The 26,276-nt window shown below is 48.4% G+C and overlaps 10 protein-coding genes across 10 annotated transcripts; 4 read left to right on the top strand and 6 right to left on the bottom strand.

The window, feature by feature from the left end:
- Positions 1-4,154: 4,154 nt before the first annotated feature.
- HETIRDRAFT_102200 (uncharacterized protein) lies at positions 4,155-5,076 on the top strand (the record flags this gene model as incomplete). Its single annotated transcript, XM_009549543.1, has 3 exons — positions 4,155-4,452; positions 4,558-4,672; positions 4,770-5,076. 3 exons carry the CDS (start codon positions 4,155-4,157, stop codon positions 5,074-5,076), a joined length of 720 nt encoding a protein of 239 aa, XP_009547838.1.
- Positions 5,077-5,236: 160 nt separating this feature from the next.
- Positions 5,237-7,714, bottom strand: HETIRDRAFT_452568 (uncharacterized protein; the record flags this gene model as incomplete). The annotated part of the gene is made up of 5 exons (XM_009549542.1): positions 5,237-5,367; positions 5,424-5,437; positions 5,498-5,508; positions 6,291-6,946; positions 7,099-7,714. 5 exons carry the CDS (start codon positions 7,712-7,714, stop codon positions 5,237-5,239), a joined length of 1,428 nt encoding a protein of 475 aa, XP_009547837.1.
- A 989-nt stretch (positions 7,715-8,703) lies between these two features.
- Positions 8,704-9,144, top strand: HETIRDRAFT_452567 (uncharacterized protein; the record flags this gene model as incomplete). The annotated part of the gene is made up of 1 exon (XM_009549541.1): positions 8,704-9,144. One exon carries the CDS (start codon positions 8,704-8,706, stop codon positions 9,142-9,144), a length of 441 nt encoding a protein of 146 aa, XP_009547836.1.
- A 65-nt stretch (positions 9,145-9,209) lies between these two features.
- On the bottom strand, positions 9,210-9,555 carry HETIRDRAFT_102197 (uncharacterized protein; the record flags this gene model as incomplete). Its single annotated transcript, XM_009549540.1, has 2 exons — positions 9,210-9,318; positions 9,380-9,555. The coding sequence occupies 2 exons, from the start codon at positions 9,553-9,555 to the stop codon at positions 9,210-9,212; spliced, it is 285 nt and encodes a 94-aa protein (XP_009547835.1).
- A 490-nt stretch (positions 9,556-10,045) lies between these two features.
- On the bottom strand, positions 10,046-11,033 carry HETIRDRAFT_419079 (uncharacterized protein; the record flags this gene model as incomplete). The annotated part of the gene is made up of 4 exons (XM_009549539.1): positions 10,046-10,078; positions 10,137-10,835; positions 10,890-10,965; positions 11,014-11,033. 4 exons carry the CDS (start codon positions 11,031-11,033, stop codon positions 10,046-10,048), a joined length of 828 nt encoding a protein of 275 aa, XP_009547834.1.
- A 362-nt stretch (positions 11,034-11,395) lies between these two features.
- Positions 11,396-11,713, bottom strand: HETIRDRAFT_169920 (uncharacterized protein; the record flags this gene model as incomplete). Its single annotated transcript, XM_009549538.1, has 2 exons — positions 11,396-11,494; positions 11,552-11,713. 2 exons carry the CDS (start codon positions 11,711-11,713, stop codon positions 11,396-11,398), a joined length of 261 nt encoding a protein of 86 aa, XP_009547833.1.
- Positions 11,714-13,799: 2,086 nt separating this feature from the next.
- On the top strand, positions 13,800-14,199 carry HETIRDRAFT_123400 (uncharacterized protein; the record flags this gene model as incomplete). The annotated part of the gene is made up of 3 exons (XM_009549537.1): positions 13,800-13,859; positions 13,941-13,985; positions 14,080-14,199. 3 exons carry the CDS (start codon positions 13,800-13,802, stop codon positions 14,197-14,199), a joined length of 225 nt encoding a protein of 74 aa, XP_009547832.1.
- Positions 14,200-14,617: 418 nt separating this feature from the next.
- nps8 (tridomain enzyme adenylation-thiolation-dehydrogenase) lies at positions 14,618-19,056 on the bottom strand (the record flags this gene model as incomplete). Its single annotated transcript, XM_009548618.1, has 18 exons — positions 14,618-15,067; positions 15,123-15,382; positions 15,440-15,583; positions 15,647-16,203; positions 16,287-16,558; positions 16,621-16,678; positions 16,747-16,897; positions 17,039-17,201; positions 17,259-17,321; positions 17,375-17,406; positions 17,474-17,508; positions 17,563-17,645; positions 17,716-17,769; positions 17,822-17,951; positions 18,120-18,183; positions 18,257-18,325; positions 18,376-18,699; positions 18,756-19,056. 18 exons carry the CDS (start codon positions 19,054-19,056, stop codon positions 14,618-14,620), a joined length of 3,210 nt encoding a protein of 1,069 aa, XP_009546913.1.
- A 2,516-nt stretch (positions 19,057-21,572) lies between these two features.
- HETIRDRAFT_319757 (uncharacterized protein) lies at positions 21,573-22,522 on the bottom strand (the record flags this gene model as incomplete). The annotated part of the gene is made up of 3 exons (XM_009549536.1): positions 21,573-21,928; positions 21,981-22,368; positions 22,430-22,522. The coding sequence occupies 3 exons, from the start codon at positions 22,520-22,522 to the stop codon at positions 21,573-21,575; spliced, it is 837 nt and encodes a 278-aa protein (XP_009547831.1).
- Positions 22,523-23,239: 717 nt separating this feature from the next.
- cyp6 (cytochrome P450 monooxygenase 6) lies at positions 23,240-25,406 on the top strand (the record flags this gene model as incomplete). The annotated part of the gene is made up of 12 exons (XM_009549535.1): positions 23,240-23,444; positions 23,498-23,627; positions 23,682-23,870; positions 23,935-24,083; positions 24,136-24,251; positions 24,316-24,421; positions 24,471-24,484; positions 24,536-24,694; positions 24,751-24,860; positions 24,922-25,050; positions 25,128-25,259; positions 25,322-25,406. 12 exons carry the CDS (start codon positions 23,240-23,242, stop codon positions 25,404-25,406), a joined length of 1,524 nt encoding a protein of 507 aa, XP_009547830.1.
- Positions 25,407-26,276: the final 870 nt, after the last annotated feature.

Raw genomic sequence — 26,276 nt, 5'->3', positions numbered from 1 at the left:
ATATAGAATAAAAACAAATTATGGCACTTATATAATTCGAATTTAGAATATGTAAAACTATAATTGAGTATAATATTTGATGGGACTCTATTAGTATATAAAATTCTATCTTAATTTGCAAGTTTGATCAAGAACATGAATATGGATAATTAGCTATAATTAGCTCAATTTAGCATTATCAATAATTATAAGTAATTAGAATCTAGTAAGAGAGAGGGGTTTTCCAAATAGCCACTAGTAAGGTAGAGAATAGGGACAGAAGTATATGTATGGCATGTCTGAGCATAAATAAACACAAGATTGTTAAAGATGATCTTAATATGCTTAGTGCACATATTTCCTGCATAGTAGGCAAATATATCATTCTAGCACCATATACCAATATGGCTGTTTTTTCTACAGCCTAATAGCTAGAGAAAAATACCAAGTTTGAGCACCCTTTACATAATGAGATAATAGACAATGTGGATGGTTTTAAAGATTGCAACACCGATAGTAATAATAATTGTGCACCATATAAGACAATATCAACCACTATACTAATAGGCAAGGTCTACAAGGTTATATGTAGCATATTCCTATGCCTGACCCACATATTGTGTCCTATATTGACCAGCAGTGGGCATTAGCTGACAATAATGATTTCAATGATCTTGTGTACAAGGTTAAGGTACCAAGGCCTTCATCGCCTCTTGTGGTAGCTGGGGGCATCAATACACATCCCTCTCTTTTTATGCCCTCTATAAAGGCAGCTAGAAAGTTAGTAAACAAGCTACAAGATAATAGTGCAGGCATACATAAAGAACAGTAATATGCTAAAACAGCATAGAATGTGCCATATCTTTACCTTCTTGATAATAGAGTGGTTGTAATTACCATTTCCTGCTACTAATCAAAGATATCTTAGTATGGAATTGGTACTAATATTATAAAATTAGAAACTATCTTTTCAACCATAGAAAAAGATAGTTCCTAATTTAGAAATCCAATCCAATGCTCATAATATATTGCTCCCAATTGGGAAATTAGATACTTCTAGATACTTTAGATACTATTAGATATAATCCAGAGCTAATACAAGAGGGTGGTTTCCTAGATAACTTTATATCTATCTACTCTATGTATAAGTATGTATACTGCTTAGTCCTTAGTCACTACTACTACTATTAGCCATATCATTTTCTACCTATCCATATAGAGCCTTATACTATATCATAACTATACTACCTTGATGTCTATTTTCATCTTTATACTCTCTCTTCCTTGATACATATAGGTATAACGTGCTTTATCTTACCTTACTAATGCCCTATAGGCAACAGACATGGCCCTATCCAAATATATATCCATTGGCCTATCCTTTCCAAGCTCTATCTATTATATTATCCATTCCTTGTTAGCCCACCAGAGCCTGCCACAATCCCCAACCTATGCCTGGCCCATTATTTATTATCATTTATTATCTATTATTACTCACTAGACATACAGAATCTAGTATCCACTAATATGCACCTTATATAGCCAGCATCACCATCATGTGGCTAACATATATATATGGCATATGCCTTACACAACTTCTACACAACTTATAAACAGTCATGCAGACATTATATGGAATCTAATTAAACATGCTCTATATACCACAAACTTCCCAATAGACATACTCTAGATATGCTAGACATGCCACTTGGAATCTATATGCCCTTGTGCTATACTAATATGCTACTAATGCCTCTAAGTGTAAAACACATCCAAAAAACACCCTTATAAGTGTAGGTAGGCAAGAGCTGGTATTAGGACTATATTCTAATATATGCTTCACACATAATCTAGAAGAATGGTCAGAGGATATGCATAAGACTTAGACACTAACAATTAGGACTATGACTCAATACATGCCCTATATGTAACTCAAGGGAGTGGTTATAAGATATGCACATAACTCAGATATAAAAAATGATTTCAGATTAATTGCCATTAATATGCTGATACATGAATATTTATAGTATATGACTTAATAATACATTTCTGCTTATATACTAACCCATGTCAATCACAACTAGTTCTTAGATTCATAACAATGTGGATAGACATTTGAGTTACTTACTATATATGGATAATTATAGACTATGAATTGCTAATCATAATCATGAACTCAATCTTTTAGAAGTCCTGGCACCTGTTAAGTAGATTAGCATTTAGAAGCATGGACCAGATCTTAATCCCATCCTAAATAGCTTGTATGTATAAATAGCCAAGATAAGCTTCTCAAAAGCTTAGCTTGTTCACTTTGTATACAATTCAATCTCTACACTATGCCTAGCATCTAGCTACATTCTTAGCTTATACATTATAAATTCTACTAGATCCAAAGTATCATACCTAGTCTGACAGAGCACTAGATTTGTCTCAAAGCTCTTATCCTCCCTTCTCTATAATATACCAAGGACTCACCACATATAGGGTCCTATCTTGGAATCCATCTAGGGTTATTTGTTAGATAGGTAAAGATAGCCATGTGTCTAACAAACATTGTCCAACTCTCAAAGATCACCTTCGACATTTACTCAAAGACAAGCTTAATAGTAATCAAGAATTTCTCTTCTATACCCAAAGGTAATTAATCATCTTTATCCATTGGACCCTCATACTCTATATAGCCTAGGGAACCCCTCTTAGTGCTTATTGCACATAATAAGCCTAGTGGCTTAACAATTGCCCTAGTTACCCTACTAAAGCAGACTGTTAGGACCGTGTCCTAACACGTGCCTGGCACGTGGACAGAAGGGAAGGTCAGATGTTCCCTTGGACTCGAACTGTTAACGACTAGGACTGTGACTTGACACGCGTCTAGGCACGTGACTCAGGACATGGTCATGAGCTACGCACATGACTCGGACTCGGACTGTTTATCATTTACATGCTGACGCATGAACGCTTACATATTATGATCTCCTTTCTATTGTGCTTACTGATGTCGATTGTGATCGGTTCCTGATTGCTTATTGATGCGGACAGACATTTGATATACTTACTATACATGGTTACATCGAAGAGCCGCGGAGTACGAACAATGACTGCGGCTTACATGCATCGATCGTTGATAGTACTTAGCGTTTAGAAGCATGGACCATATGTCCGTCCCGCCCTAAATAGCCCTGTACTATATATAGGAGAGCTGAGCTTCTTAGAAGCCTCAGCTCGTTCACTTTGTATACATCTTGATCTCAGCACTGCGCTCGGCGTCTGGCTACCTTCAGCTCACGCTTCGCGATCTCTGTCAGATCTAAAGAACCATACACAGTCTGACGAAGCACTGGATTCGTCTCATCACTCTTATCATTCTCTACCGCCTGCAACCTATCAAGGACTCGCTGCCTATCGAGTCATCCATTGGGATCCCTCCGAAGTCATCTGTTGTATCGGAGAAGACTTGTTCGTACCAGACGAACATCGACACGTGATCAATCAGCATCTCCTTCGACTCTTCGAGGAAAAGATCAATACAGATCAGCCTTTCTTGGAACAAGCCCAAAGACGAGCCGTCGTCTTTATTCGTTGGGCCGTCACAATCAGCTTTAGCCCAGGGAACCCCTCTTAGTGCATCACGTGCACGCGACTAAGCCTAGCAGGCTTAACACAGACCATTATCTGCTCCTATATTATTGCCCTAATATAGTCAAGCTTTTATATCCATTCTGTCACTCTATGTGACCTAGGAAAGAACCCTCTACTCTTGGGGTTATTGAACAAGCAGTTTATAACAGTTTGCACATTCTTATCAGACTCATCCATCTCTAGTCCATTAGTGCTACAAATGGTGTCCACTGCCCAAATCTTCAGAATCTGGAAGATTGAATTCTTTGGAATAGGACCAATAGACTCTATTGATGTAGCAGTTTGAAGTGGTAGTTTTAATTTGTCACAATGGTGCTTTGAGTGACCTAAGAACATCTTGTTGATTCAATATATGTTCCATCTGAACTAAGTGTAATGTTTACATGCTAAAAGGGGTTGTAGGCTGTGGATAGCAACTCTAATAAGTTGGCAGCCCCTGAAATCGAATGCGAGTGGTGATTTGGCAGTCAACACTCGTTAGTGAGAGGAAGTGAGAGGGCGCCGCCGCACATCGCCGAACCCGGTCGGACACGTCCATGTCGCGTGGGCTGCTTGCCACTGCAGGAGACGCCCAAGGGGGTGTCTGTCCTTGTTCGTCTCAGATGGTCTCAATCCGCCATTTCCAAAGCACGGCGCGGGAGGGGCACATGTTCGCTTTCGCTGTGTCCTTCACGGACGACGATCCGACCTCCCGTCGCGGTTTCTCGATCGGCAACTCCCATCGCTTGCATCCTGCTGTGAGTCTCGCACACCATCGCGCTCTCTGCAGTCGTCGGCGCCCGACGCGCCTTCCACTTCCAGACACGTTCTTCGCTGGGTGCTCGGTCACCACCCGTCAGCATGGGGCCCGGACGGCACATACGGGCATAGCACACACGCCATATATACCCTAGTCTACTCCGCTGCTTTTTCATCGCCGCCGGTGCTGATGCCCCACAGGCAGCGGACACAGCACCACCCAAATCACGCCCGTGCCGCTAACTGATCGCCCACAACCCGTCCATCCCGTTCTCTACTCCCTGCCAGCCCGCCAGTGCCCGCCGCGATCCCCGACGTGCGCCTGGCCCACAGTCCATCATCCATCATCCATTATCATTCACCAGACACGCGGAACATACTAGTATCCACCGACTTACGTGCATCCTGCACAGCCCGCACCACCACCATACCGCCGACACGCACGCCCACGCCCTACGCGACGAACAAATGGACGACGGGCGGATGACGGACGGAATCTGGCGGGACATGCTCGATGCGACGCCGTCCGCTCACTGCGCGCTCTGCGCGTGCTGGACACGCCACTCGGGATCCGCAGGCATCTGTGCCGCACATGCGGATGGTGGGGGCCCGCGCACACCGTCGATGGCTTCCATGCCTGCGGGATGTATCCATTATCCTTCCGGCGACGGGCGCTACCCTCGTGTGCACGCGCGCGGGAGTATGGGGGACCATGATTAGACGACACCGCTCGATGTCCCCCTCGTCTGCATGAATCCCCATTCACCAGTCCTTGACTCATCCGCTCCGAGGCGCGCCGCGCCTTCAACATTCTGGCATCAAACACACTCACCCACTCATGAGTACTCTCACTCACTCACACGCTATCTCGCTCGCTTGCTTATCCGATCACTTGCCTCCGCCGCTTCGACGCGCGCCCGCAGCGCTCTGCATCCCGATTCTTGTTGCCGTCGGGGCTCTCTTCCACACGCACGCACAGCTCCCTTGGTTCGGGGTTATAGGGCTCATGCGCTTCATTTTAGGGGCGGACAGCGCTGCCGTGCGTCTGACTGACTATACACGCGTACCGTCCGCGCGCCGCCTGAGAGCCGCGAGCGGTGCACAGTCTCGAGTCTCTCGCGTATGTACGCGTCACTCGCACCTGCCTTGGGCCTGGACGAATGTGTCCAAACTTGGTCCGCACGTGCCCTTGGGCCGTCGATCATGCTATAACCCAGCAGCGGCATGCAGCTCCTGAAAAAAAAACGGCTGCGAACCCAGTGAGCGAAAAATTGCAAAAAGGTGCAGCATCCGCATAATCTGGATGTGGCCTGAGAAGGCGGGGCGACAACTGAAGCGCGTCGTGAGGCATGATGTGTAAATTCTGAAGGGCAGAGAAGGTGAAAGAGAACTCGTAGCGGGCATGGAAATACACTGTCACCTGGCGGCTTGCGAACAGATGCATGGATAGATGGATGTGGAATGCAAATAATGGTAAATCCTGGGTCAACATAGGTGGATTATCAAATGATATGTGTCCATCGAAATATTGTCCTGCAGAGCAAGGCTGGATTTAGAGACTGCTACATTCAAAGGTTGCGCGGCTAACAGCATGGCCAAGATGGATGGGGTGGGGAAATGTGAGAGACCACTGTGTTTGAGAGGCGATAATGTACATTCATAGACGAAGAATACTGCATGCGCATGTCTAAAAGGCATGTAAGCGGCTCTCTATAGCGATGATTCCATTTGATCTGAACGGACAATTCAGTCGTCAGATGCGCCATACGTGAGATGCAAACAAATCGCTCACCAATCATCTCGTCTTCTGTATTCCACCCGTCTGGATTTCGTATCATACTCGATCTAGAGGCATCCGTGCTGTCAGACATCCTCTGCTGAGATGCTGACCACACCACATCCAAGTCTTCTAGCATGGATTCACACATGCGCACCCGCACGTCGTTCTCACTTCCGTCTTCGAGAGTGGGTGGCACCCATGGAATATAGACCTTGCCATGCGTGCCCCTGGCGTGAAATCTCCTGCCTGGGTGGGTCATGTTGTATGCGCGGAAGTAGCTGTGGCATCCATAACATAAGAGCTTTGATAATCCGATATAGTCGTATGGTCGAAGAGATGCCTTGTTCTTCACAAAATGCGCGACGAGCAAGCATTCACAATGGACGCATGCGCGTCCAGATAATCCACGTTCGTCCAGCTTGATAGCAGAGTTCTTCTCCTTCTGCAACGCAGCCCCTAACGGCGTGACCATCCTATTCTTCCACTCCTCGTCCAGCATCATGTCACGAAGATCGTCTGAGAGCTCGGAGAACTCCGTAGGGATCTTCTGTTGATGCAGATCTCCTTTGATTTTTTGCGTCACGTCGCTCTGGTCCTGACAAAATTTGCGAAAGGCTGAATGGTAAAAATCGGCACGGTACTCCCTGTCCAGGCGAGGCGGTATAGAAACGATCTTGAGAGGCTTCGAGAGGAATGGCTTGAGCTTTCGAGAATGAGCCGCCAGAAATAATGCATATGCAGAACGCGAGAGCGAGAGGACCTTTTCGAGGTAGCGTCGTACAGGAATGAAGGCGTCGAGTACATGATCGTCTGTGCAGGATTCATCAGTACACGAAAAAGAACGAATGCGTAAGTCAGAAGCAGAGAATACAGACGCACCAATGCCGCGCTGGATAGTGTCCAAGTAAGAATATGGGGCGCTCAGATGCGGTTCCAAGCTCCTTGTCAGGGTGATAATATACTCGTGGATGCGAAGAAGTTCTGCATCGCCTGGGCAAGAAAGAACGATGCGCTTGCGAAGGTTTTGGAAAATTCGAAGCGCTTGTGTTCCTCCACCAACTGTGGTTTTTCGGAGTACCACTTCGTGACAAGAGTGAGGCTACGAATGAACACGTCCACTCGCTTCGAAAAACGAGCATAAAACTTGCGCCAAGAAAACCGGTAGACCTGGATGGTGAGTCGCCGTTCAAGTTCTTTGATGTCGTCGTTGCGAAAAATCTCGTTCACCAGGGTAGGCGATCCCTGATCCGCTGGGACTGCCTTGCTGATCTGGCAGAGCAAGGCCCACACGGATGTAAGATGGGCAACAAGCTGTGTCGACACGCCAGTGTTCGAAGCGACAAAGATCGACGAGTCCTCACCGCTGTCAAGAGCAACAGCGACAACATCGCCCTTAGGATTTTCCACGCTGATTGAGGCAATTGCATCAAGGAGGGAGGCGATTCGCTTAGGTGTTTTTTGAGAATCGTTGCGGGCATCCCGAAGGAGGTGACTCAGGCGAGTAGTAGAGCCAGAAGGGGCCAGACGGCAAAGAAGAGCGGGCAAGATGGATTCTGGAGTGATGGCCGTTGATGTCATAGTGGTTTTACGAAAACGAGAGGCGTAATTGATAGCCTCTTACTGGGCGGAACGAGCTGTCGGATGCTTACAGCCAAATTCATAACGATGGACCTCGACAAAAAATAATATGCTTAGCAAAATGGGTCGGCGCGGGAATATTTTGGCCGTGTCCGGTAGCCGCCGATATCTCCGCTTGTTGTCCGCTCCCCCTCTCCTCGGTCGTACGCTGTCTGGATTTCAAATTTGATATTCTGACTAAGCCTGTTTTTCCGAAGCCAGGGCCTATCGTTATGAATCTGGCTGTACTGTAATAACCACGGCTTTGTTTTGGTCGAAGTCGTTACGGCCAGGCAAGCCGCGGTAAGTACTATCATTGGACGGTGACACAAAGACATGGCAAGCAAAACATAGCCTCGTGCTTACGCTGTGTCGCCCCCATCGCCGCATCCCGCTGCAAGTATTGCACACCGCCACACTCTCTCTGCAATCGTCGACGCCTGACGCGCCTTCCACTTCCCTTCCGCGTATCGCACCCGGCGCTCGTTCACCGCCACCACCGTCGGCCATATCGGTTCCCGCCCGTCAGCATGGGGCCCCGCCCCGCGTCACAGCTACACCGCCTCGACGTCCATGCGTATCCACGTACTATCTATGCTCCCTCTCCCTCACGGCGCGTGCGGGAACAGCACACATGCCATACGCTAGCCTACTCCGCTACTTTTTCGTCGCCGGCGGTGCTGATACCCCCACGGGAAACGGACACAGCACCACCCAAATGCACGCCCGGCGGAGTCGCTGACTAATCGTCACCCCACCCCCTCCCTCCCCGAGTCGGGTCTGTCCCGCGCTCTACTGCCATCCAGCCCGCCAGAGCCCGCCGCGATCCTCGACATTGCGCCTAGCCTACCATCCATCATCCATCATCATTCACCAGACGCACGGAGCTTACAAGTATCCACTGACATGCGTGCATCCTGCACAGCCCATGCTACCATCATGCTGCCGACATGCATGCCCACACCCTACACAACGAACAAATGGACGATGAAGGACGCACAGACGATGCACGGAATCTGACGGAACACGCTCGATGCGCCACAGTCCGCACTCGGCGCGCGCTGGGCACGCCACTCGGGATCTGCAGGCACCTGTGCCGCACACGCGAATGGTGGGGCCCGCGCATACCGTCGACGGCTTCCATGCCTGCGGGATGTATCCATTATCCTTTCGGCGACGGGCGCTACCCCCATGTGCATGCGCGCGGGAGTATGGGGGACCGTGATCCGCAGTGCGCATTAGACGACATCGCTCGATGGCCCCCTCGTCTGCATCAATCACGATTCACCAGTCCGTACCTAATCCGCTTCGAGGCACACAGCCGGTTCCAGCGCCGCTGTCGCGCCGCCCTTCCAGCGTCCTCTCCTCAATCGCTCTTACGCTCTCATTGACCGACTAACTCATGCACTCACTGAATCACTGACTTGCTTGCTTGACTTCTTGCTTACTTGCTTACTTACCGCCGCTTGATGCGCGCCCGCGCATGCACACCGCGCGCAGCAGTTTGCGTCCCCTCGTCGCCGTCAGGGCTCTTTTCCGCGCGCACGCACAGCGACCTTAGTTCGCTGTTATAGAGCTCACCCATGATTCTAGGAGTGGGCTATGCTGCCGTTCGTCTGACCGTACATGCGCGCCCTCCGCGTGCCGCCCATGAGTAGCGAACGGCACACTGCTCGAGTCTCGCGTGCACGTGTGATCTGCGCCTGCTTGTATCCCCCTGGCCGCGAACTTGCAGCACCGGCTGGGCCGTTCAACAAGCGCATCGCGATGCACCGCAGGCGAGCGCTCTCGATCCTGTTCATCGTGCTATTGATCCATGATCGGGAGTCTTTCTGGCTACACATCTAATGATGATCTACGTATCATGATGCGCTCTACTTCCTATCACTTTCTCGATGATGTGTGTTAGGCAGCACAACAAGACCACGCGGACCTCTGATTTGATGATGTATGCACTATATTCTTATTCGATCTACCACCGTACAACAAAGTCTGTCAACGGCTTAGCAACTTGGCAAGATTGTCACCAAGAACGCACTATCGGTATCAAACATTGAGAACCATATATAAAATCAATATCCACAATTCGAGAGCCCTTGAAGCAACTAATTACATGTAACCACGGTGGGAGGGTCTCACCCAGGAGACATCGGTTTATTTCCAGGCCAGCTGAATCCTCGAAGACGTAAGTTACGCCGCTCCTAAAGCATACTTGAAGGAGAGTTTCAGTCTGAGTTGGCATGCATGGATTCATTCGATCTCGGTAGGTGGGCGGACTGCTCTGAGGGAATGTCACAAGGATGAGTGGGTCAATACATGTTGTACCTGTGCGCAAAGCGACGAGGCTCAGTTTCCCATCAACTCCTGTGAATTGAACGCTCACCACGTCCGGCCAATCCGCGGTCGGCCATGGTGCATTTTTGGTGCAAGCTATACACTTGAACTGAGTTCGTAGGGAATCTATATGACCCCGCGATGCCCTACACCCATGCTCACCACGGGTGACCACACTATCCACGACCAGGTACGATCCGCTGTGAAATTTCAGGCAATGGTAGGACCACGGATTATACCAAAAGTAGAATACGGCAGCCTGATGATAATCGGAATATGAATATGAGAATCGACAGGAGGTACTGTCGAAATCGAAAGGCTCGTTGCAGCAGCGATGAGAGATCATATCAACATAGGTCACAGCACGCGTTAGCCCCAAGTCAGAACACTTGCAGCACCAGAATAGAGTTGCAGGATAATCAAGTGTATCCAGACTTCTGTACACGCAGGTCAGTTCAGGAACAAAGACGGCTAGACTGAGATCCATATCCTTGCGCCATCGAAGGAAGGCGGCCAGGATGACTTGGCGGAGATTGGTCCACTCGGCTTCAGATATCTCTTGGTCATAGCGAATGCTCAGCACTTTTTTGATTTCAGGAAGAAGTGCGATGTCGACGTAGTTATGGTCCGCCACACCAGGAAGTTCGGTGTCCATATCACGCAAGATTGATTCCAGTCGCGTGAAGCGGTCCATAAACGCTGCGCAGTCCTCCACAAATTTGATTGTCTGGCTTGATGTCATCCCATTCTGCACAGACGAGTGTCAATGCTGAAAATGCAAAATTTTGGATAGGAGCCCTACCTTCATTAATTTCTTCAGCGTACCTATCTCACGGCTGCGCTCAGATTTTGTATCCCAAAAATGGTCTTTGAACCATCTGGAGTGCTACATTGACATTTGAGCAGGGGTTTGTATAATAACGCACTTTTTCACTCGTCTCCACATGGTGGTGTTGATTCAACGATGACCACTTGCTAAGGGCAAGCCTTGCCTCTCTATGAGAGAATGCTTGCCAGCGAGACCTCCAATACTTATCCCCAAGATGGCAAGGTCCTCCTTTCTCGAAAGACGCCTCATTGATACCTTTAGGGAGCCTTCAGTTGGGGAATTCAATTTGAGTCGATGGATCAGACTTTGTCTGACAAGCAGCCCTGTAAATGAGTCAGTACCGATCGACCATGTGTACAGTCATGTGCTGTATATCTACACACATGACAATATGTCTCAAACACAAGGCCGGCGTAGCTAAGGAGGGCCATGCCTGGAGGACGATCGCGAAGGGAAGGATAGACTGCAAGCGCCGCTGTCTAGTACACGTTGCATGATTCGCCCAGAAGGAAGGCACGAAATGACTTGTTGGTCTGCGATAGGTTTAACAGGTCATTGGGGCCAAGATACCACAGAATCTGGTGACGAAAGGATGTGATAGGTGAGCCCTTCGTTGAATAAACACGCAAGCATACCTTATAAACGAGCTCCAGAGGAATTTGGAAGAGCGGCACAGTTGTGGCATGGGGCTCGGATCCCTCCACGATTTTCAGTTTAGCTGAAGACCTCTGAACGAGTCGATTTCGGATCTTTTCGGTGATGCGTCGTGAAGGATCGGAAAGTAAAGGAAGATACATTGTTATGAGAAAGGATGTGTGATTCTGAAAAAAGGCAGAGAAGGTGGACGTGTGTTTGAAAGAGCGCTCACAGTGGTGGCATCATAGAAATACGCAGTGGTCAACCACATGACTTGGTGGCTTGCTTTGACCTTTGAAGACGAGTTGACGAGAAAGAGGTAGGGTTCTATCAGCCCCTAGTAAAATAAGAGCAAGCAATCGATTGTCAAACAGTAGGCTAGGACACTCCCTGCTCTCCCTTGCTGATTCAGAGGGTGGCCAAGAAACACGGGTAGGGAGGCAAGGATGGAAAACGCCGGCGAAGGTTACATGCAGATGTATACAATGTGTCATATCTATACTGCAATGCCTGAACGGACGAAGCGGTCAGATGCGTCACGCTTGAGATACGGACGAATTACTTACTAGCCAAGCTGTGGATTTACCCAAACCCAACGAAAAAGTGTATAGTCTGGTTCAGAGTCCGCTCTATCATATAATGACCACGCCGCATATAAGTCGTTCATCGTCAAGGTACACAATATGTGTCTGTTCGACCCTACGATTGCATCGGTATGTCAAATCCCCCGTGTTTTGGATGTCATAGCTTACTCGGGCATATAATCAAACTCACTAGTTCAGGAAGGTTTGTGGCGGAATATCGCATGGCAAGGTCCATTCCTGAGTGCTGCTCAAACTCGGAGACGGCAGTGACCACGACATGCGGGTCCACTTTTCATCGCAAGGTGCGCCACGAGCAAGCATTCGCAGTGGACGTGGGCGTGCCCTGATCATCTGTATTCACTGACCTCAAGAGCAGAATGCTTTTCTTTCTGCAACGTCGCCAACAACGGATCAATGGTCCTCTCTTGCAAGTGCTTATCCAGCGCCATGTCACAAAAATCGTCTGGCAGCTCGTCGAACCTGTCGAAAATAGTTATGGGCGCACGCCCTCTTCCAGTTTCCGCGTCACCGCCATGCGGCGCTCACAGACTTACGAAAGGTCGAATGGATAAAATTCGGCACGATATCACACGCCCACGCAAGGTGGTATGGAAACAAGCTTGAGAAGTTTCGAAAGGCATGGCTGGAGGCTTCCAGACAGTTCCAGACTGACTCACGAGTTACAGATTTCCTTAGATCGCACCAGGAAGATGAATTTGTTGAGATAGCGACGGAAAGGAGCGAAGGTGTCAGGATCGGAACACGCGTCTGTGCAGTAATTGTCAGTACACGAAGCAAGGGCTGAAACGCAAGATGCAACAAGGGACAGACAGGATTCGGAGTATTGCTGTATAGCAAGCATGAGGCCATAGACGAGGGCAGCTACACGCTTCCGAAACCGGGCAAGGAACTTGAACGAAGACCTGGATGGTTAACTCGTCGTCGAAAGTGCTATTCAGCTTATTCTTGTTCTGCTAAGGTGGTTCCCTAGTCAGTGGGACGTTATTGCTCATCTGATAGATCAAAGTCAACACCGACGTAAGAGGAGCATGAGCGCTTGAGCTGTAGAGACACGCCAGCATCGCAAGCAATGAAGATAGACGAGTCCTCCGAGTCGCCGCTGTCGAGGGTAAAGGCAATAGCATCGCCTCCCTTTTCCGCACTGACTGAAGTAATATCAGCGAGAAGAGACACGACACGCTTGATCGTCTTCGACTGGAAATGGTGAGGCGCATTCCGAATGAAACGATCCAGTTAAGCAGAGCCAGTAGAGGTTGCACTTTGAAATGCTGTAGCTGGCTCCAAGCCAGAGCGGTGTATTTTTTACTTTAATCTAGCACTCGTGTTTTTGTTGTCCTCCACTCACCAGGGACAGGAAAGGGAGGAGAAGGTGACGGTCGGGATGACGATTCACCTTTCTCTACGCTGTGCAAGATAACAAAAAAAAACATAAAAGAACACAACGAGACAAGCAGGAATTGCCAGGCCGCCTCTCGGAATTGGCCGTGAGGCTCCGTCATGACGCCCTGGAGCCTGGTCTGCAACGGCCTCGAAGCTTGTGCTACCATCATCCAGCGGCGACCACTGCATCCTTCACGTCCAAGTCTAACATCTACAAGAATAATATCAAAGAAAGGAAGATCGCAACTGGGATTGCGACAAAATGGAGAACCCACATGCGGAGCGACAGGCGATCCTGCTTGAGCGTATCGTAAAGAACGCGGTGAGGCGCGCACCACACATACGATGCGCTCCATCGGCATTCACATTACTTTGGATGTGACTGACGCGATCCTGTGAACAGGATAAGTGTACGGAGCTGATCCTCGAACTCAATCACTGCGTCGAGGTGAGTCTGTCAGCCTGCCCGTCCCACGCGGCGCGCATCATCGTTCGACGCTGCTCATCTTCCTTCATCCTCCCATCACGAACTGTCCTTCCAGGAAGTGCTCCGAGCGAATGCCTACGTAAAGACAGCCGCGGATCTGGCGAGCAAATATCGCAAGAATGTACAGTATAATCTGGAGGCGACGCGAGAGGGCGGTCCGACGAGCATATCATGATGTTTCGCAGGTGAGTAGTGGCTCAATACTTTTCATGCTATGACTTACGCATGGAAGTTTTTCTAGCTGCACCCAAATGTATCATAATGCGCAGTACTTGCTGTTCTACACCGTTCTCGATCATGTGGGTTAAGTAGCAGAAGACCATGCGGATCTCAAGTCGGCGGCCTGGACTAATCATGAATTCATCATATTATTCGATCTGTCACCGAGCAAAATCGAGGCATGCAGCATCCGTCTTACAGTTCAACTACCGTAGCCATTGACAGAGCACCGATCCAGACGATAATCCGATGAAAGCAAGCGTAGCAGAAAGTTGGTAAGAGAATATACGTAAGTATGTCGAAATCAGTGCCAGATGATCACTTACCTTATTCTTCGAGTCAACGATACCCACTAAGCCCTCCGTTGCCCTCAATCATAAGAATCCGCCCTGCTTCCAAAATTTCAACCATTTCTCCGCATTTTGTGTACCCAAAGGTGCGAGCGTGGGGTCACCTAAGGTTCTCGACGTCTTTTGTCCGCGTTCCACTGAGAACACATGCATGTTCCGCCCAACATGCTCTCTTGCCCTTCCTTCCGTCTGTCCTCTTCTATCCTTTTTCTCCAGAGATGCAAAATAATTGGCCAGCAATACTGCCGGGGTTGTCATGCTGCCAGAAATGCTGCTAGATGTATTCTGCAACGATTGCAGCCACTCGGAATATGGCAAAAGGGGCACATCGAGTGCTTTGGCAAGCGGGGTTATGATTGACGACCATGGGACCGGACGAGGGTGCATGATATGTACGCACTCCATGTCGTCCGGTACATGCCGCAGGTCGAGGATAGCAGATGCGGCCGTGTCCACTGGAAGCCACGAGACTAACTATACTCTCGATCACGACGTGTCCAATGGGTTTCATTTCGGCTGGAATACTCACCTCATCTCTCTCCGGAAGACTATGCAATGCATCAGCGGAGCGCACAATCAAAGGAAACCACTCGTTTGCATTCCAACATCCATTTGTGGTTGTTCCGCAGAGTTGCCCTACGCGAGCAATCACCGTCTTCAGAACTGTCGTCCTCCGCACGTCAGACATGATACGCTCCGCGGCCCACTTTGACTCTCCGTAGCCATTCCCGACTGCGATGCGTGGGTCTGCTATAACCGTCTCCGGGATAGGAGACGACATACTCCAACCTTGCGAGAGACATTGTAAGGTTCAATGTTCGACTGATATATATTGAACACTCTTACCTCGAACAGCGGACACAGAGCTAACGAATACAATGCGTGGTGGTTCAGCCAAGGGCGAAGCCAATGCGAGCTCAACCACCTCGCGCACACCCTCTATGAGGGGCAAGTACGCGGCAAATGGCATGTTAAAGTTGACCATCCATGCTGGTAAATCAAGATACTATCAGCGTCAACACTCGCTAACTGAGCAAGGTTATATAGGTTCACCATTATGAACGATCGTTGTCAGCGAATCCAGGACTTCATCTCGCATTTCTAGACCTAGACCAAGAGCGGACGATGTTATATCGCCTCGGAGATAAACGACCTTGGTCGAACGGGCCACACTGCTAGAGATCGCCTGTCGCTCAAATGCGTTTTCCTGTCTACGCCTCGTCTCCTCCGGTTCTCCTCGATTGAGCGCATATACGCGGGTAACAGTAGGTATCCTGATTAGCTGAGCAAGCAGTTGAGTGCCAAGGCTACCTGTAGTCCCAGTCACCAAGACCGTTTCGCCTGTTGGCTTCTGTGCTCCAATACGAGGACTATGTGCCGAGAATGAAGCAGTGAGCTTGGCTACAGTCTCCTGTAACTCTTCTGCTTTCTTCTCCATCAGGTCGGAAGAAGTATCCACAGGTCCTAACCCAGAGCAGGACGTCACAAACCGTGCAAGAGCGGATATAGTAGGATGCGCATGGACAAAGTTATCTTGAAGGCGCGTCGTGTTGGTAGCTGTATTTCTGAACGCTCGTAGAATCTCATTGGTGATCACCATTGCCTGGAGACTAAAAACAGATTTTAGCGCCATAACCTCAAGATCAATGACCCACGACGGCATAGAATGATAAGGCAAAACAGCGCATCTCACCTATCAAGGCCATGCTGAAATAAGTCATCATCGTCTCCAACAGATGTCCCTCCATTCAATATTGAGGCTATGACGGACCGGATGAACGGGAGGGTCCGAGGGAAATCCCAAGAGCTTGGAGGGTTTACGTGAATGGAAGAATTGTCAGCGTTCTTCATAGAGCGATACGCCGCCGCAATCTCGTCCGCGTAGTCGTCAAGGATCACGTTTCGCCGCATTGTTCGCTTAGCCGTGAAAGTAAAAGGTTTCGCAGGACTTGCAATAACGAGCATCTTTTTCAAAAGAAGAGAATGAGCTGCAGCGCGGTGAACGCAGATGAAAAGTGGGCTATCACTTCTTTGAAGATTCTAGAATGCTTTGGAGCGAAATCATTGGCCTCCTGTATCGTCGACCTTGTGCAACCAAGACAAACAATGGCGTTCTATCAGATAAATATTACGCTTAACCTCGTGAACCTCACCAGATCAGCTCTATAAAGTTCTGGCTACTTTGACCATTCGCCATGTCCATAATCACTGATGGACTAGGTTCAATGAGGACGCCAACATGAAATTGGCCCCGACCAAACACAAGAGCGTGTGAGATTGATGGGTGCCGTGTTAAAATCGATTCTGCAAAGTAATAGGAACCATATCGTATTCAAGCATGAGGACGATCTGACAACTGAGAAGGTATACCAATTGGTCCTGGATTCGTCTGAAAATATAAGAAATAAATATGAGAATATCGAATGTATGCTATATGTAGAAGACTCGCCTTTTCGCCTGTCGAATGCATAATCTGATCATCCGCACGTCCACATAGTCTCCATAGCCCCTCCTTTCTCGGGTGTTTTTCGAATAAATCTCCAGTGGCGAATCCCCGTCTGCCAAAAATAATGGTGTTCGTTTCGGCAAGAAGCTTGTAAGGCGATTCCTGGATGGAATTTAGTTCGCCCCTGACATACATAGTTCATAGACGTACCAGAACGACTGCCTCGTACAAATGATCGTCTCCAGGCTGTGGCTTCCAGTAAATGCTCGTTTGGCGAGTAGCCTGTGCATTGTTCAGCATCGAGGTTAGATCATGCGAAAACGCAAACTACTCACTTGTATGTACTCCCAATCTTCTACATCCCCATCTCAAAACAAGAAGGGACAAAAGTCAGCATATGCGTGAATCAGAATCAAAAAGTGTATTGCTTCTACCAAAAATCATCCGACTCGCAGCTCCACACTCCGTTCTGAATAAAATTCATCATTCATACAAGGGACAGAAGTGATTGATTACCACTCACGTTCCATACATGCTGCACAGTCGCACGCCACGAGCCGCAAGGCCATCACCTATATGCGTGTTCAATGGCCCCCCGGCAAAAAGCTAGGCAAGGATCCCAAGGAATCAGTGGCTGGCCGTCATTTTCGTCGGCGTTTTCGGCAAGGAAACTCACAATGAGGTCGAATGTTCGTAGTAAATCTACACTCTCTTTTTCCCGAGCCCATTCCTGTATGATAGAAGTCGCGCCATGACTAGCTAGTTCCAAAGCAAACACATACTGTTATGTTGGTAGGAACAGTATATATATAGTTGGCTGAGCATGCGAGTGATGTCGAGAGGACAGTATCTGCCGTAGGATGGCTCGGTGTATCATATGGGCTGTAAATGACGCTGACCTGCCCTGCGGCACTCTGATAAGTTGGTGACATGAACAAAGTAACTCAGATGACATGTGAGAGTTGAAACCAGATAACCTGGACGCACTGGGAGCATGAGATACATAGTCAATCCCATGCTGTCTAGGGGGGAAATCGATACCAAAATCGGAAGACGTCTTTGAGAAAATTGTAAGAGCACCGACGGTATACAGGGAGCGAGTTGGCGCCACAGACATATCCGCATAGATCCTTGTCGCCGAAATCTGTATCAATAATAGAGAGCGATTACGCTATGTAGCTTCAAATAATCCGTGTGCAAAATCGCAGATGACTCACATGAAATCAGACTCCAGTTGACTAAAGTCCTATGGGACGAGGTGACCAATCTTGGGAAGGAGGTAGACCCTGTTCGATATATCAGGCAAGCACCTACCGCAACTGTATGGAATCTATACCAGAAGAATGTAGGATGAGTGCCGGCGCTTCCATCTCGATCCCTTGACAAGGCGGCAGGCGCTCGAAGGAAGTGGCGTCCGCCAGATAGAGCTCATCAAACAATGAGGCTTCTATGAGGGTAAGCTCATGTTCCCTTTCGAGCAGATCAGAGGCGTCATGAACAAGATTAGAGATGCCTGTGTGGGAGCTCATTATCAATACGTGACAATTAGCTCCTTTCAACATATTTGCTACCGCGACGGCGGAATTTCGAGGCGATATCAGAAAAGCTGTCGCGCCCAGGCGCATGACACCAGTGATCAATGCCCAAGAGGTAGGGATGTCTTCGAAATAAGAAAAACATTAGATGATGAATCAATTAGAATGACGAGCAGCATACCTTTGAAGGCAAGTATCCCAATGACGGGCCTGTGGTTTTTTCCAGGGTCGAATGCATCAGGTACCGCCTTTTTGAGTGAGTACGACGCACGGTGCATAGCTTGCACACCCGCAGACCAAGAAATTTTCTCGATACAGCCAGATGAGCGCTCGAAGACAAATAATGGATGGTCAGGTGAATGGTCTAAATGGAAGTCCCAAAGCACAGGGAGAGGAGTCTGGCATGCTAAGAAATCTCGAGAGATTTGGAAAGAAACGGAGTTGACGGCTTGAAGTGTGTGGTAGAATCTGGCAGACGACATAATACCTGACTGAGTTGGGTTCCTGGCCCGGTGGACGCTGGAGTGAAGACTTAAGAGGCGCATACAATCACAGTCACGCACATCGTATCCGGCATATCGGCATAGAGTGGGGCGACTCCAAGCGTCTAGAAAAAAATTCAGCCATGGGTTCAGCATCTGTCTGCTCCTATTGGAAACTCGATTGTCGAATGGAGGCGAGTAGGGCACTCAGATGTCACTAGCATCGGAGCCCGTTCATCGTACGTCTGTTTCTTGTGAGAGGTGGAGAGCGATGTCTTACCTTTATTTGAAGCTTTTCTAGGCATCGTAGTATGTTGGTACAAAGCGCAGTCACCTCTTCATAGTGGCAAGTCTGTACTGGAGGTGGCCAGTGAGACGCCAACCTTCTGGGAACGAGATGTGCCGACTTGACGTGCCAGCCTACTCCGGCATTTTCCGGGGTAAGCAAACGTCAATAAACAACTAACCTGGCCGCTTGGCACTCCAGGCGTAAATTCTTGATTCTGACGACTTGAGAAATTCACATGATCTACGTATCTGCGATACTCGGATGAGCTGCTTTCCTCATGGAACCCCCTAATCTACTTTTGGAACTTGAAGGCTCTTCGCACTACACCCAAGGACATATCAGAAATAAGGTGCGCGATCTCAACTGAGTTGTTGCTCAGAAGTTAGAACACAAGCTAAACACTTTGAATTCTACATATTCGCAACTGTATGTAGCTAGTTCCTCGCTCTACATCTGCTCGAGGCGTTGGGCCTGAATCATGCAACGCCGATGGGACCGTCTACAGAAGCAGCAGTGTGTCTACTCGCGAACCAGTGTAAGTTATAACACCATTGACTTCGTATAGAATCCCAGACCCTTTCGAGATCACGCCGTACAATCAGCGCTTTGATTGCCGCCATACAGCTCCTCATGTGCGTACGCGATAGTTCTGTTCTTTGACAAACTTGGGTTTGATGAGAGCTCCAATTTCTGCTCCGAGATGAGTCACCAACTTCTCATGTACTTGCAAAAGTCGCGAACTCCGATGAGAAAGGTTATAAATCGCCTTCCCCAGACTGGTGCAATACTCCTCACATGTGGTACAGAAGATCGAACGCTTCATGGAGTACTCCAATGCGATCTGATCCTGTACGCGAAAGGCCTCTCGCTGTGATCAAACTTTGTTGACTGACCACTCTGCGAACTGATAGGACATGATAGGAGGCCGTATGTGCATCGGCCTGCTGTTGGCGACCTGTTGTCTATGCAATTGCCCGAACGACCTCGTGTTTATCCACGGTCTACATAAGAAGTCCTTCCTGAGCCTCAAACGTTCGGACTTATCAGCCTGCCAATGGAGAGTGATCACATGCTGATCAAATGGATTTGGTGTAGCTTATCTACCATTCTCGATGTCCCTCCTGGCATGTCTTCAAGCTCATCCCCCTCACGTAGTTCGAGCGCGGCCTGTCTTACTTGTCATAGTCTGATCGTTTCTTTCGCTTTGACGCCTTCAGTCCCGTTCGCGAAGGTTACTTTCCTTTGGAAACTGAGTATAAATTAATCCCGGGCACTTGGTCCGTCTAGGCGCAGGATGGGATAGATGCGGCCATGTACGGGAAACTTTACTACTGGTGCGTGTAACGAGACTTGGGATACCGAAGATCGACTTGATATCATTAGCTCTCTCTGAGCATGTCTTGTATGTTCCCTATGCTCTGTATGGCGAATACTGACGTCCCACTGTATCTGGTTCTATTGCAGACTTTGTATCATCTCTCATCAGTCTCTCTCTCATTGAACTCATGGTGTCAATAGTCCTAGCTGTATTCTCCGCCACTATCATGGATTATGAACACTCATATTCCCATATCTGGAGGAGGCATACATAGTACTCAACTTTGGATGCAGTACACTCGAACTTCGTCTTTCCATGAATTTTTTATGCCCATTCGAACGCAAGACGTAAGGGCTGTGAATCTGCTTATGATAACAATTGCGCGGACATGAGACTATCGGCAAAAACCATGGCGTGGAGAGCCACGCTGCAACAGTATGCCAAAGCTTATTTCGCTCCTAAATATTGCTTTCAAACTGGGTTTCTATTATGGGGGTACATGACTTAAGGAGAAGTATTAGATTCCGTTATATGCTTTAAGAGCATCAAGGCTCAATTCGCCTTCACAGGTTCACCACTGGTGCTTGACTGGTCATTCCATTCGGAGATTGTGTCTCCATTTGAGAAAGTTTCAAATTGTGGACTACTCAGCATACGTGACAGAAAACAATCAAAAAGGTAATGAGCCTAGTTCAACAGTAAACTCGGTTATTCGGAATCGTACATCCTGTGACTTTCTCAATCCTAGCATCCCAGTAAAGATTGCCCCAAACCTATCCCGTGTTATAGATATCTGGCCTTCAAATCGGATATCATCCATCAAACCTTTCCGTAGAATCTATAGTATCCCGGAAGCACATGCGCAAGTGAAAGCCAGACCTGGACCAGATTGTCGTGAGCATAGCCCAATCATAAAACACGACTCTCATAACTTACGTTGTACCAATAGAATGATACTTGATCAGCGGCAATGGTAGTGAATATTAAAAACCGGACACCAACGAATAACGCCACGATCAAGAATCCACAGCTGGCTACGACATCGAGTTGCCACAAATTCGAGAGGAATGCAGACCACAATAAAAGTGGTATAACGACTGTGTACCGCGCGATGGCTGGGGCGACAATGGGAATCGTATGGCGACCTATGGCCTTGTCGCCGTCCCTATCCTTGAAATCTTGGCTATGGATAGTTGTGGCAAATATACCCGCACTACAACAGATAGCAATGATAGCAGTCGTGTCGAGTGTATGAGAATTAGGACCTGAGAGATATCAGCTCAATCCACGTTGATCAAGAAGAGGAATATAGCTCACCAGCAATGAGAGTGGCTCCCGCCTCAAACGAAGCAAACCCAGCGGCATTCACTACGTTTCGGACGAGCCAGTGTCCGGCGTGGGCTGAACACTCATTGTATATGACTGTAAACAGCACTAGTGACATGCTCGCCCAAAGAACCTCGCGGCTGTAGAACGCTGACAAAGCCCAGCATGCAGGAATCAAGACCCATCTAAGGAAAATAGCATTTCGAAGCGTGATGCGCTTGGACGGTAGAGGGCGATCCTGTTTGTTGACCTCGTCCTCCTCCGGGCTAAGCGTTTGGTTCGATACATCAAACTGAAGGAGGTGCAGCCAGATCCAAAAAACGGATTGAGGGAGACGAGCCAACCCACACAGCGGTGCAGCTGCAGCCGCGAAGGATGTCTACTCAAGAGCGTAAGCGGACGAACAAACCGCCAAATAATTCAGAAAAGAGAATACGTACTATTGGTATGACTGTCGTCTTTATATCGGATTTTGTGAAGAGAAAGGCCGTATACAAGGCCTCAACTATGAAAGTGGTTGGCTGAGAGAGCATCGTCGGTTTCGGATCAACCTTGTGAGATACGGTCTTTCACCTATCACCACAGGGCTGTTTTATGAGAGAGGGAGAAGGGTAAATTGATTAAAAGCGAGAAGGTTTTCGGTAACCTGATAACTTTCGACGTGAATCTCATTATGGACGGCCGTGCTGAGCGGGCTAGGGCGATAGACAGCGCTGAACAGGAGAAAGAGGCCTTATCGAGACAATCTTTCCTAGATTCCTCGATAGAGGATTGTCTCCTCGCAATATGAGCGATGAAGACGTTCAGGAGCACTAGTTGCATCGGACCATTACATCTTCGGAGACAAGATGAAAGGCCGAGCCCAACCACGAGTACAATGCTGCAGAGCTGATCGACTTCTGTGTATTCCATCAGAAGGATAGGTCGACTCTTGCCTTCGTTCCGTGATCCAAGGATTGCAGAAACAGGCAGGAAACTTGATGACAGTCGTTTTCTGAGAGCGTTTGCTCCCAGGCGCTCCCAGGCGCCAATGACAGAAAGCGTCTGCCGGCAAGCGCCGAGAATCAACCCTGCCAGATGTCATCATGACATCCCCAACAGACCAACGCTCGCCAGTTCCTCGCCGCCGAACCCACGCAGCGCGTTTGTTTCCAAATCGGATGCGTTTCCCATCGAATGTGCTTATGGCTGCTCTGACACATCCGTCAGATAAGTACTGAGGTCGGAACTTGGGAGTTTCATCAGCTCAGATGAATCATACGACCCTCGCTGCGCTGACCTCCGCTGCCGTATCTCTGTCTTACTGGCTTTTCTTTCGTCGCCGTCAAGTACCAGGCCCTGCTTCGCCTCTTCCACTCCCTCCGGGTCCCAGCCCTTTGCCTTTCCTTGGAAATGTCTTGGACATGCCACGGAAACGAGAATGGGAGACTTTCTCTCGCTGGCACAAAGCCTATGGTATGTCGTGGTTTTTGACTGAAAGTTGATCTCATAGTTCGATTCTCCACCAGGGGATATTGTCTTCGTTAGTCTTGTGGGCCGGCCTATGATCATCTTGAACTCTTTTGAAGCTACCACAGAACTCCTTGATGATCGATCTACTACGTACTCTGATCGTCCACGTTTTCCTCTGATCGACTTGTACGCGCTCAGTATCATCCAAAATTTGTTTTCACTCACCTGACCCCTCATCAGGATCGATCACGAATTCAATTTTGGATTTATGGCTTTTGGACAGCAATGGAAGACGAATCGGCGTCTCTTTTCCAACCAGTATAATAAGAATACAGTTCACACATTCGAGCACGCCTTTCGTGCTTCTGTTTCGACTCTACTCAGAAACCTGCTACGCGACCCTGAGAGCTTCGCGGATCACCTGAGACTGTGAGCAGCTTGTACCGGAGCAGGAATTCATCCGTTTGTGCTAATTCTCCACGCATCCCCGAAGACACGCAGGACAAGTGATCCTTGATGTAACCTACGGCGTGACGGTTACCTCTCGCGAAGATCCTTTGATCCGAATTGCCGAAGCCGTCATGGACGCTACCTCGGTCGCAATCAGTCCTGCCATGTGGGTTCTCAATCCAATCCCTATATGTAAGTGTATTCCGTTGGTCATTCGCATGCCATTTGCTAAACGTAAGAAAAGTGCAATCTCTTCCAACATGGCTCGGAGGAGAGAATTTGTCTCGTCGGCTCCGGCAATGGCAGAAAGACATACGCGATCTCCAGGATGTACCGTTCGAGAGGGTCAAGGCTTCTTTGGTAAGGCATCACACTTACTGTGATACAACTCAAAGCGCTCAAGCTTTGCTGATTCCTATTGCAGGTTACAAGAGACGTCAGGCCATCTTTCACGTCAATCTTGTTGCAGGAAGACGACAGTGCAGAACAAGAGAATATGATACGCCAATGTGCTGCTGTGGCATATGGAGGTGAGTTAACATTAGATGCTATCATTTTCTTGCTCACCGCCCCTACCAGCTGCTTCCGATACAGTAAGCTTTATACCTTGTCTACATCGCTTTCTTCCCTCATAAGCTTTTAAGACTGTCGCGGCCGCAGTAGTATTTTTTCTTACAATGGCCCTTTATCCGGACGTGCAAAAGAAAGCACAAGCCGAAATCGATCGCGTCGTTGGGTCAGATCGTCTACCGAACTACACCGACCAGGGCGAGCTTCCTTATGTTACCGCGGTGTTAAAAGAAGTACTACGATGGCATCCGCCTTCTCCTACAGGCAAGTCTGCTATGGGACCACCCAGGTTCAAGAAATATTCAATTTTCTGCCAGGCCTTCCACATATGACTACGAAGGACGACGAGTACATAGGGTACCGGATTCCGGCTGGAAGCATCGTCGTGGGAAATATCTGGTACGTATTCGCCAACTTGACCATCTTGCGGCCGAGATGACCATCTGCCTTCTTAAATCAGGGGGATGTTACACGACCCAAGGATGTATCCCGACCCGTCCGTGTTTGACCCTGAACGATACCTTCACGCTGGTCGACTTGACTGCAGCACCAATGATCCTTCACGAATTGCGTTCGGATTCGGCAGGCGGTGCGAGCCACTCACATCTTGATCAGAGGTTCATTCCCTGATATCTCTTGATTTCATATAACTCCCGGGACATGCAGGTCGTGTCCAGGGAAGAACTTTGCTGAAACATCGCTTTGGCTCTTGGTTGCTCAATGCTTGGCCGTGTACTCGATTTCTCCGGCTGATGAGAAAGCGGCTCATAACCTGGACTTTACGTCCGGTGCTATTTCGTTCGTGTCTCTCACCTTAATCGCGCATTCTCCGTCTAAGACTGTTTCTTTCGTTCCCAAAGGCACCCTATCCCGTTTCCTTGTATCATAAGGCCGAGGTCAGAAAGCGCGAGAATGTTGCTGGAGAACATCAGTGCCGACTTATGATTTCAAGGCGCGACCGAAGGGTTTTGCTCGTTCGTTTCACGCATACAATTCTTTTTGTTTCGTCTTGTTCCTCTGTGTTACCTGCTGGGAAGCCTGGAATTGTTGTACGAGTACTTGTTCAGGTTGATCTGAGAGAAAAGGCAAGGACATCCTGCATCTAGATCGAGAAGAGCCAACCACTGAACTTCAGCATCTAGATGTATGATAGCATTGAACCCCCGAGCTGTCCGTGTCTTCCAGCTGATGAGAGACCGCGGTTTATTGTACATGTACGTGCGGAGCACTTACGCCTCGGAGGATTTTGATGAACTGCAGACAATAAGAAGGAAAATTATAGGACATGCTCACATACCCCAATGTGTAGGTTTGCACCCGTGTGTGCATGACTGTGAGCAAGGAGGCTAGTGTTTTTTTGTCATCACCTTTATCCTTGTGTGAGACTCGATATCACCGAGCGGAGACAGGCGTCGTATAGGGACTGAAGCGGACTGAAGCACTGACACTTGTAGGCCCTGTTTGAAATCCTAGTTGATTGCGTTCTCAGATTCCTGTGAGGGCTTGAAAACCTGAACCCTCGTTCAGATACGAACCTACATGTGGTATGTCCTAGAACCGAGCGATACAGTAGTTAAGTATGATTTCAAATAGTCGAGCAGAGCAGAAGACCGAGATTTCGTTGCAGAGCCTAAGCTGCACCGCTGGGTACAGGTAACGGCAGATGCAATTTTTCATTCGAGGGTACATAATCGACTCTAGAAATCATGCAAAAACAGCGATTAACGCTTTCGGTCTACAAAATCGGTGAAGTAACTCGTTATCTAGAATGAAATCAGACAAGTAAGGATCTCAACACCATATTGTCCCCGTGCG

The sequence above is a fragment of the Heterobasidion irregulare genome (assembly GCF_000320585.1).
Source record: "Heterobasidion irregulare TC 32-1 unplaced genomic scaffold scaffold_06, whole genome shotgun sequence".
Lineage (NCBI taxonomy): Eukaryota > Fungi > Basidiomycota > Agaricomycetes > Russulales > Bondarzewiaceae > Heterobasidion > Heterobasidion irregulare.
Note: the sequence above shows the minus strand (reverse complement) of the source record. Positions and strands in the feature narration are given on the sequence as shown.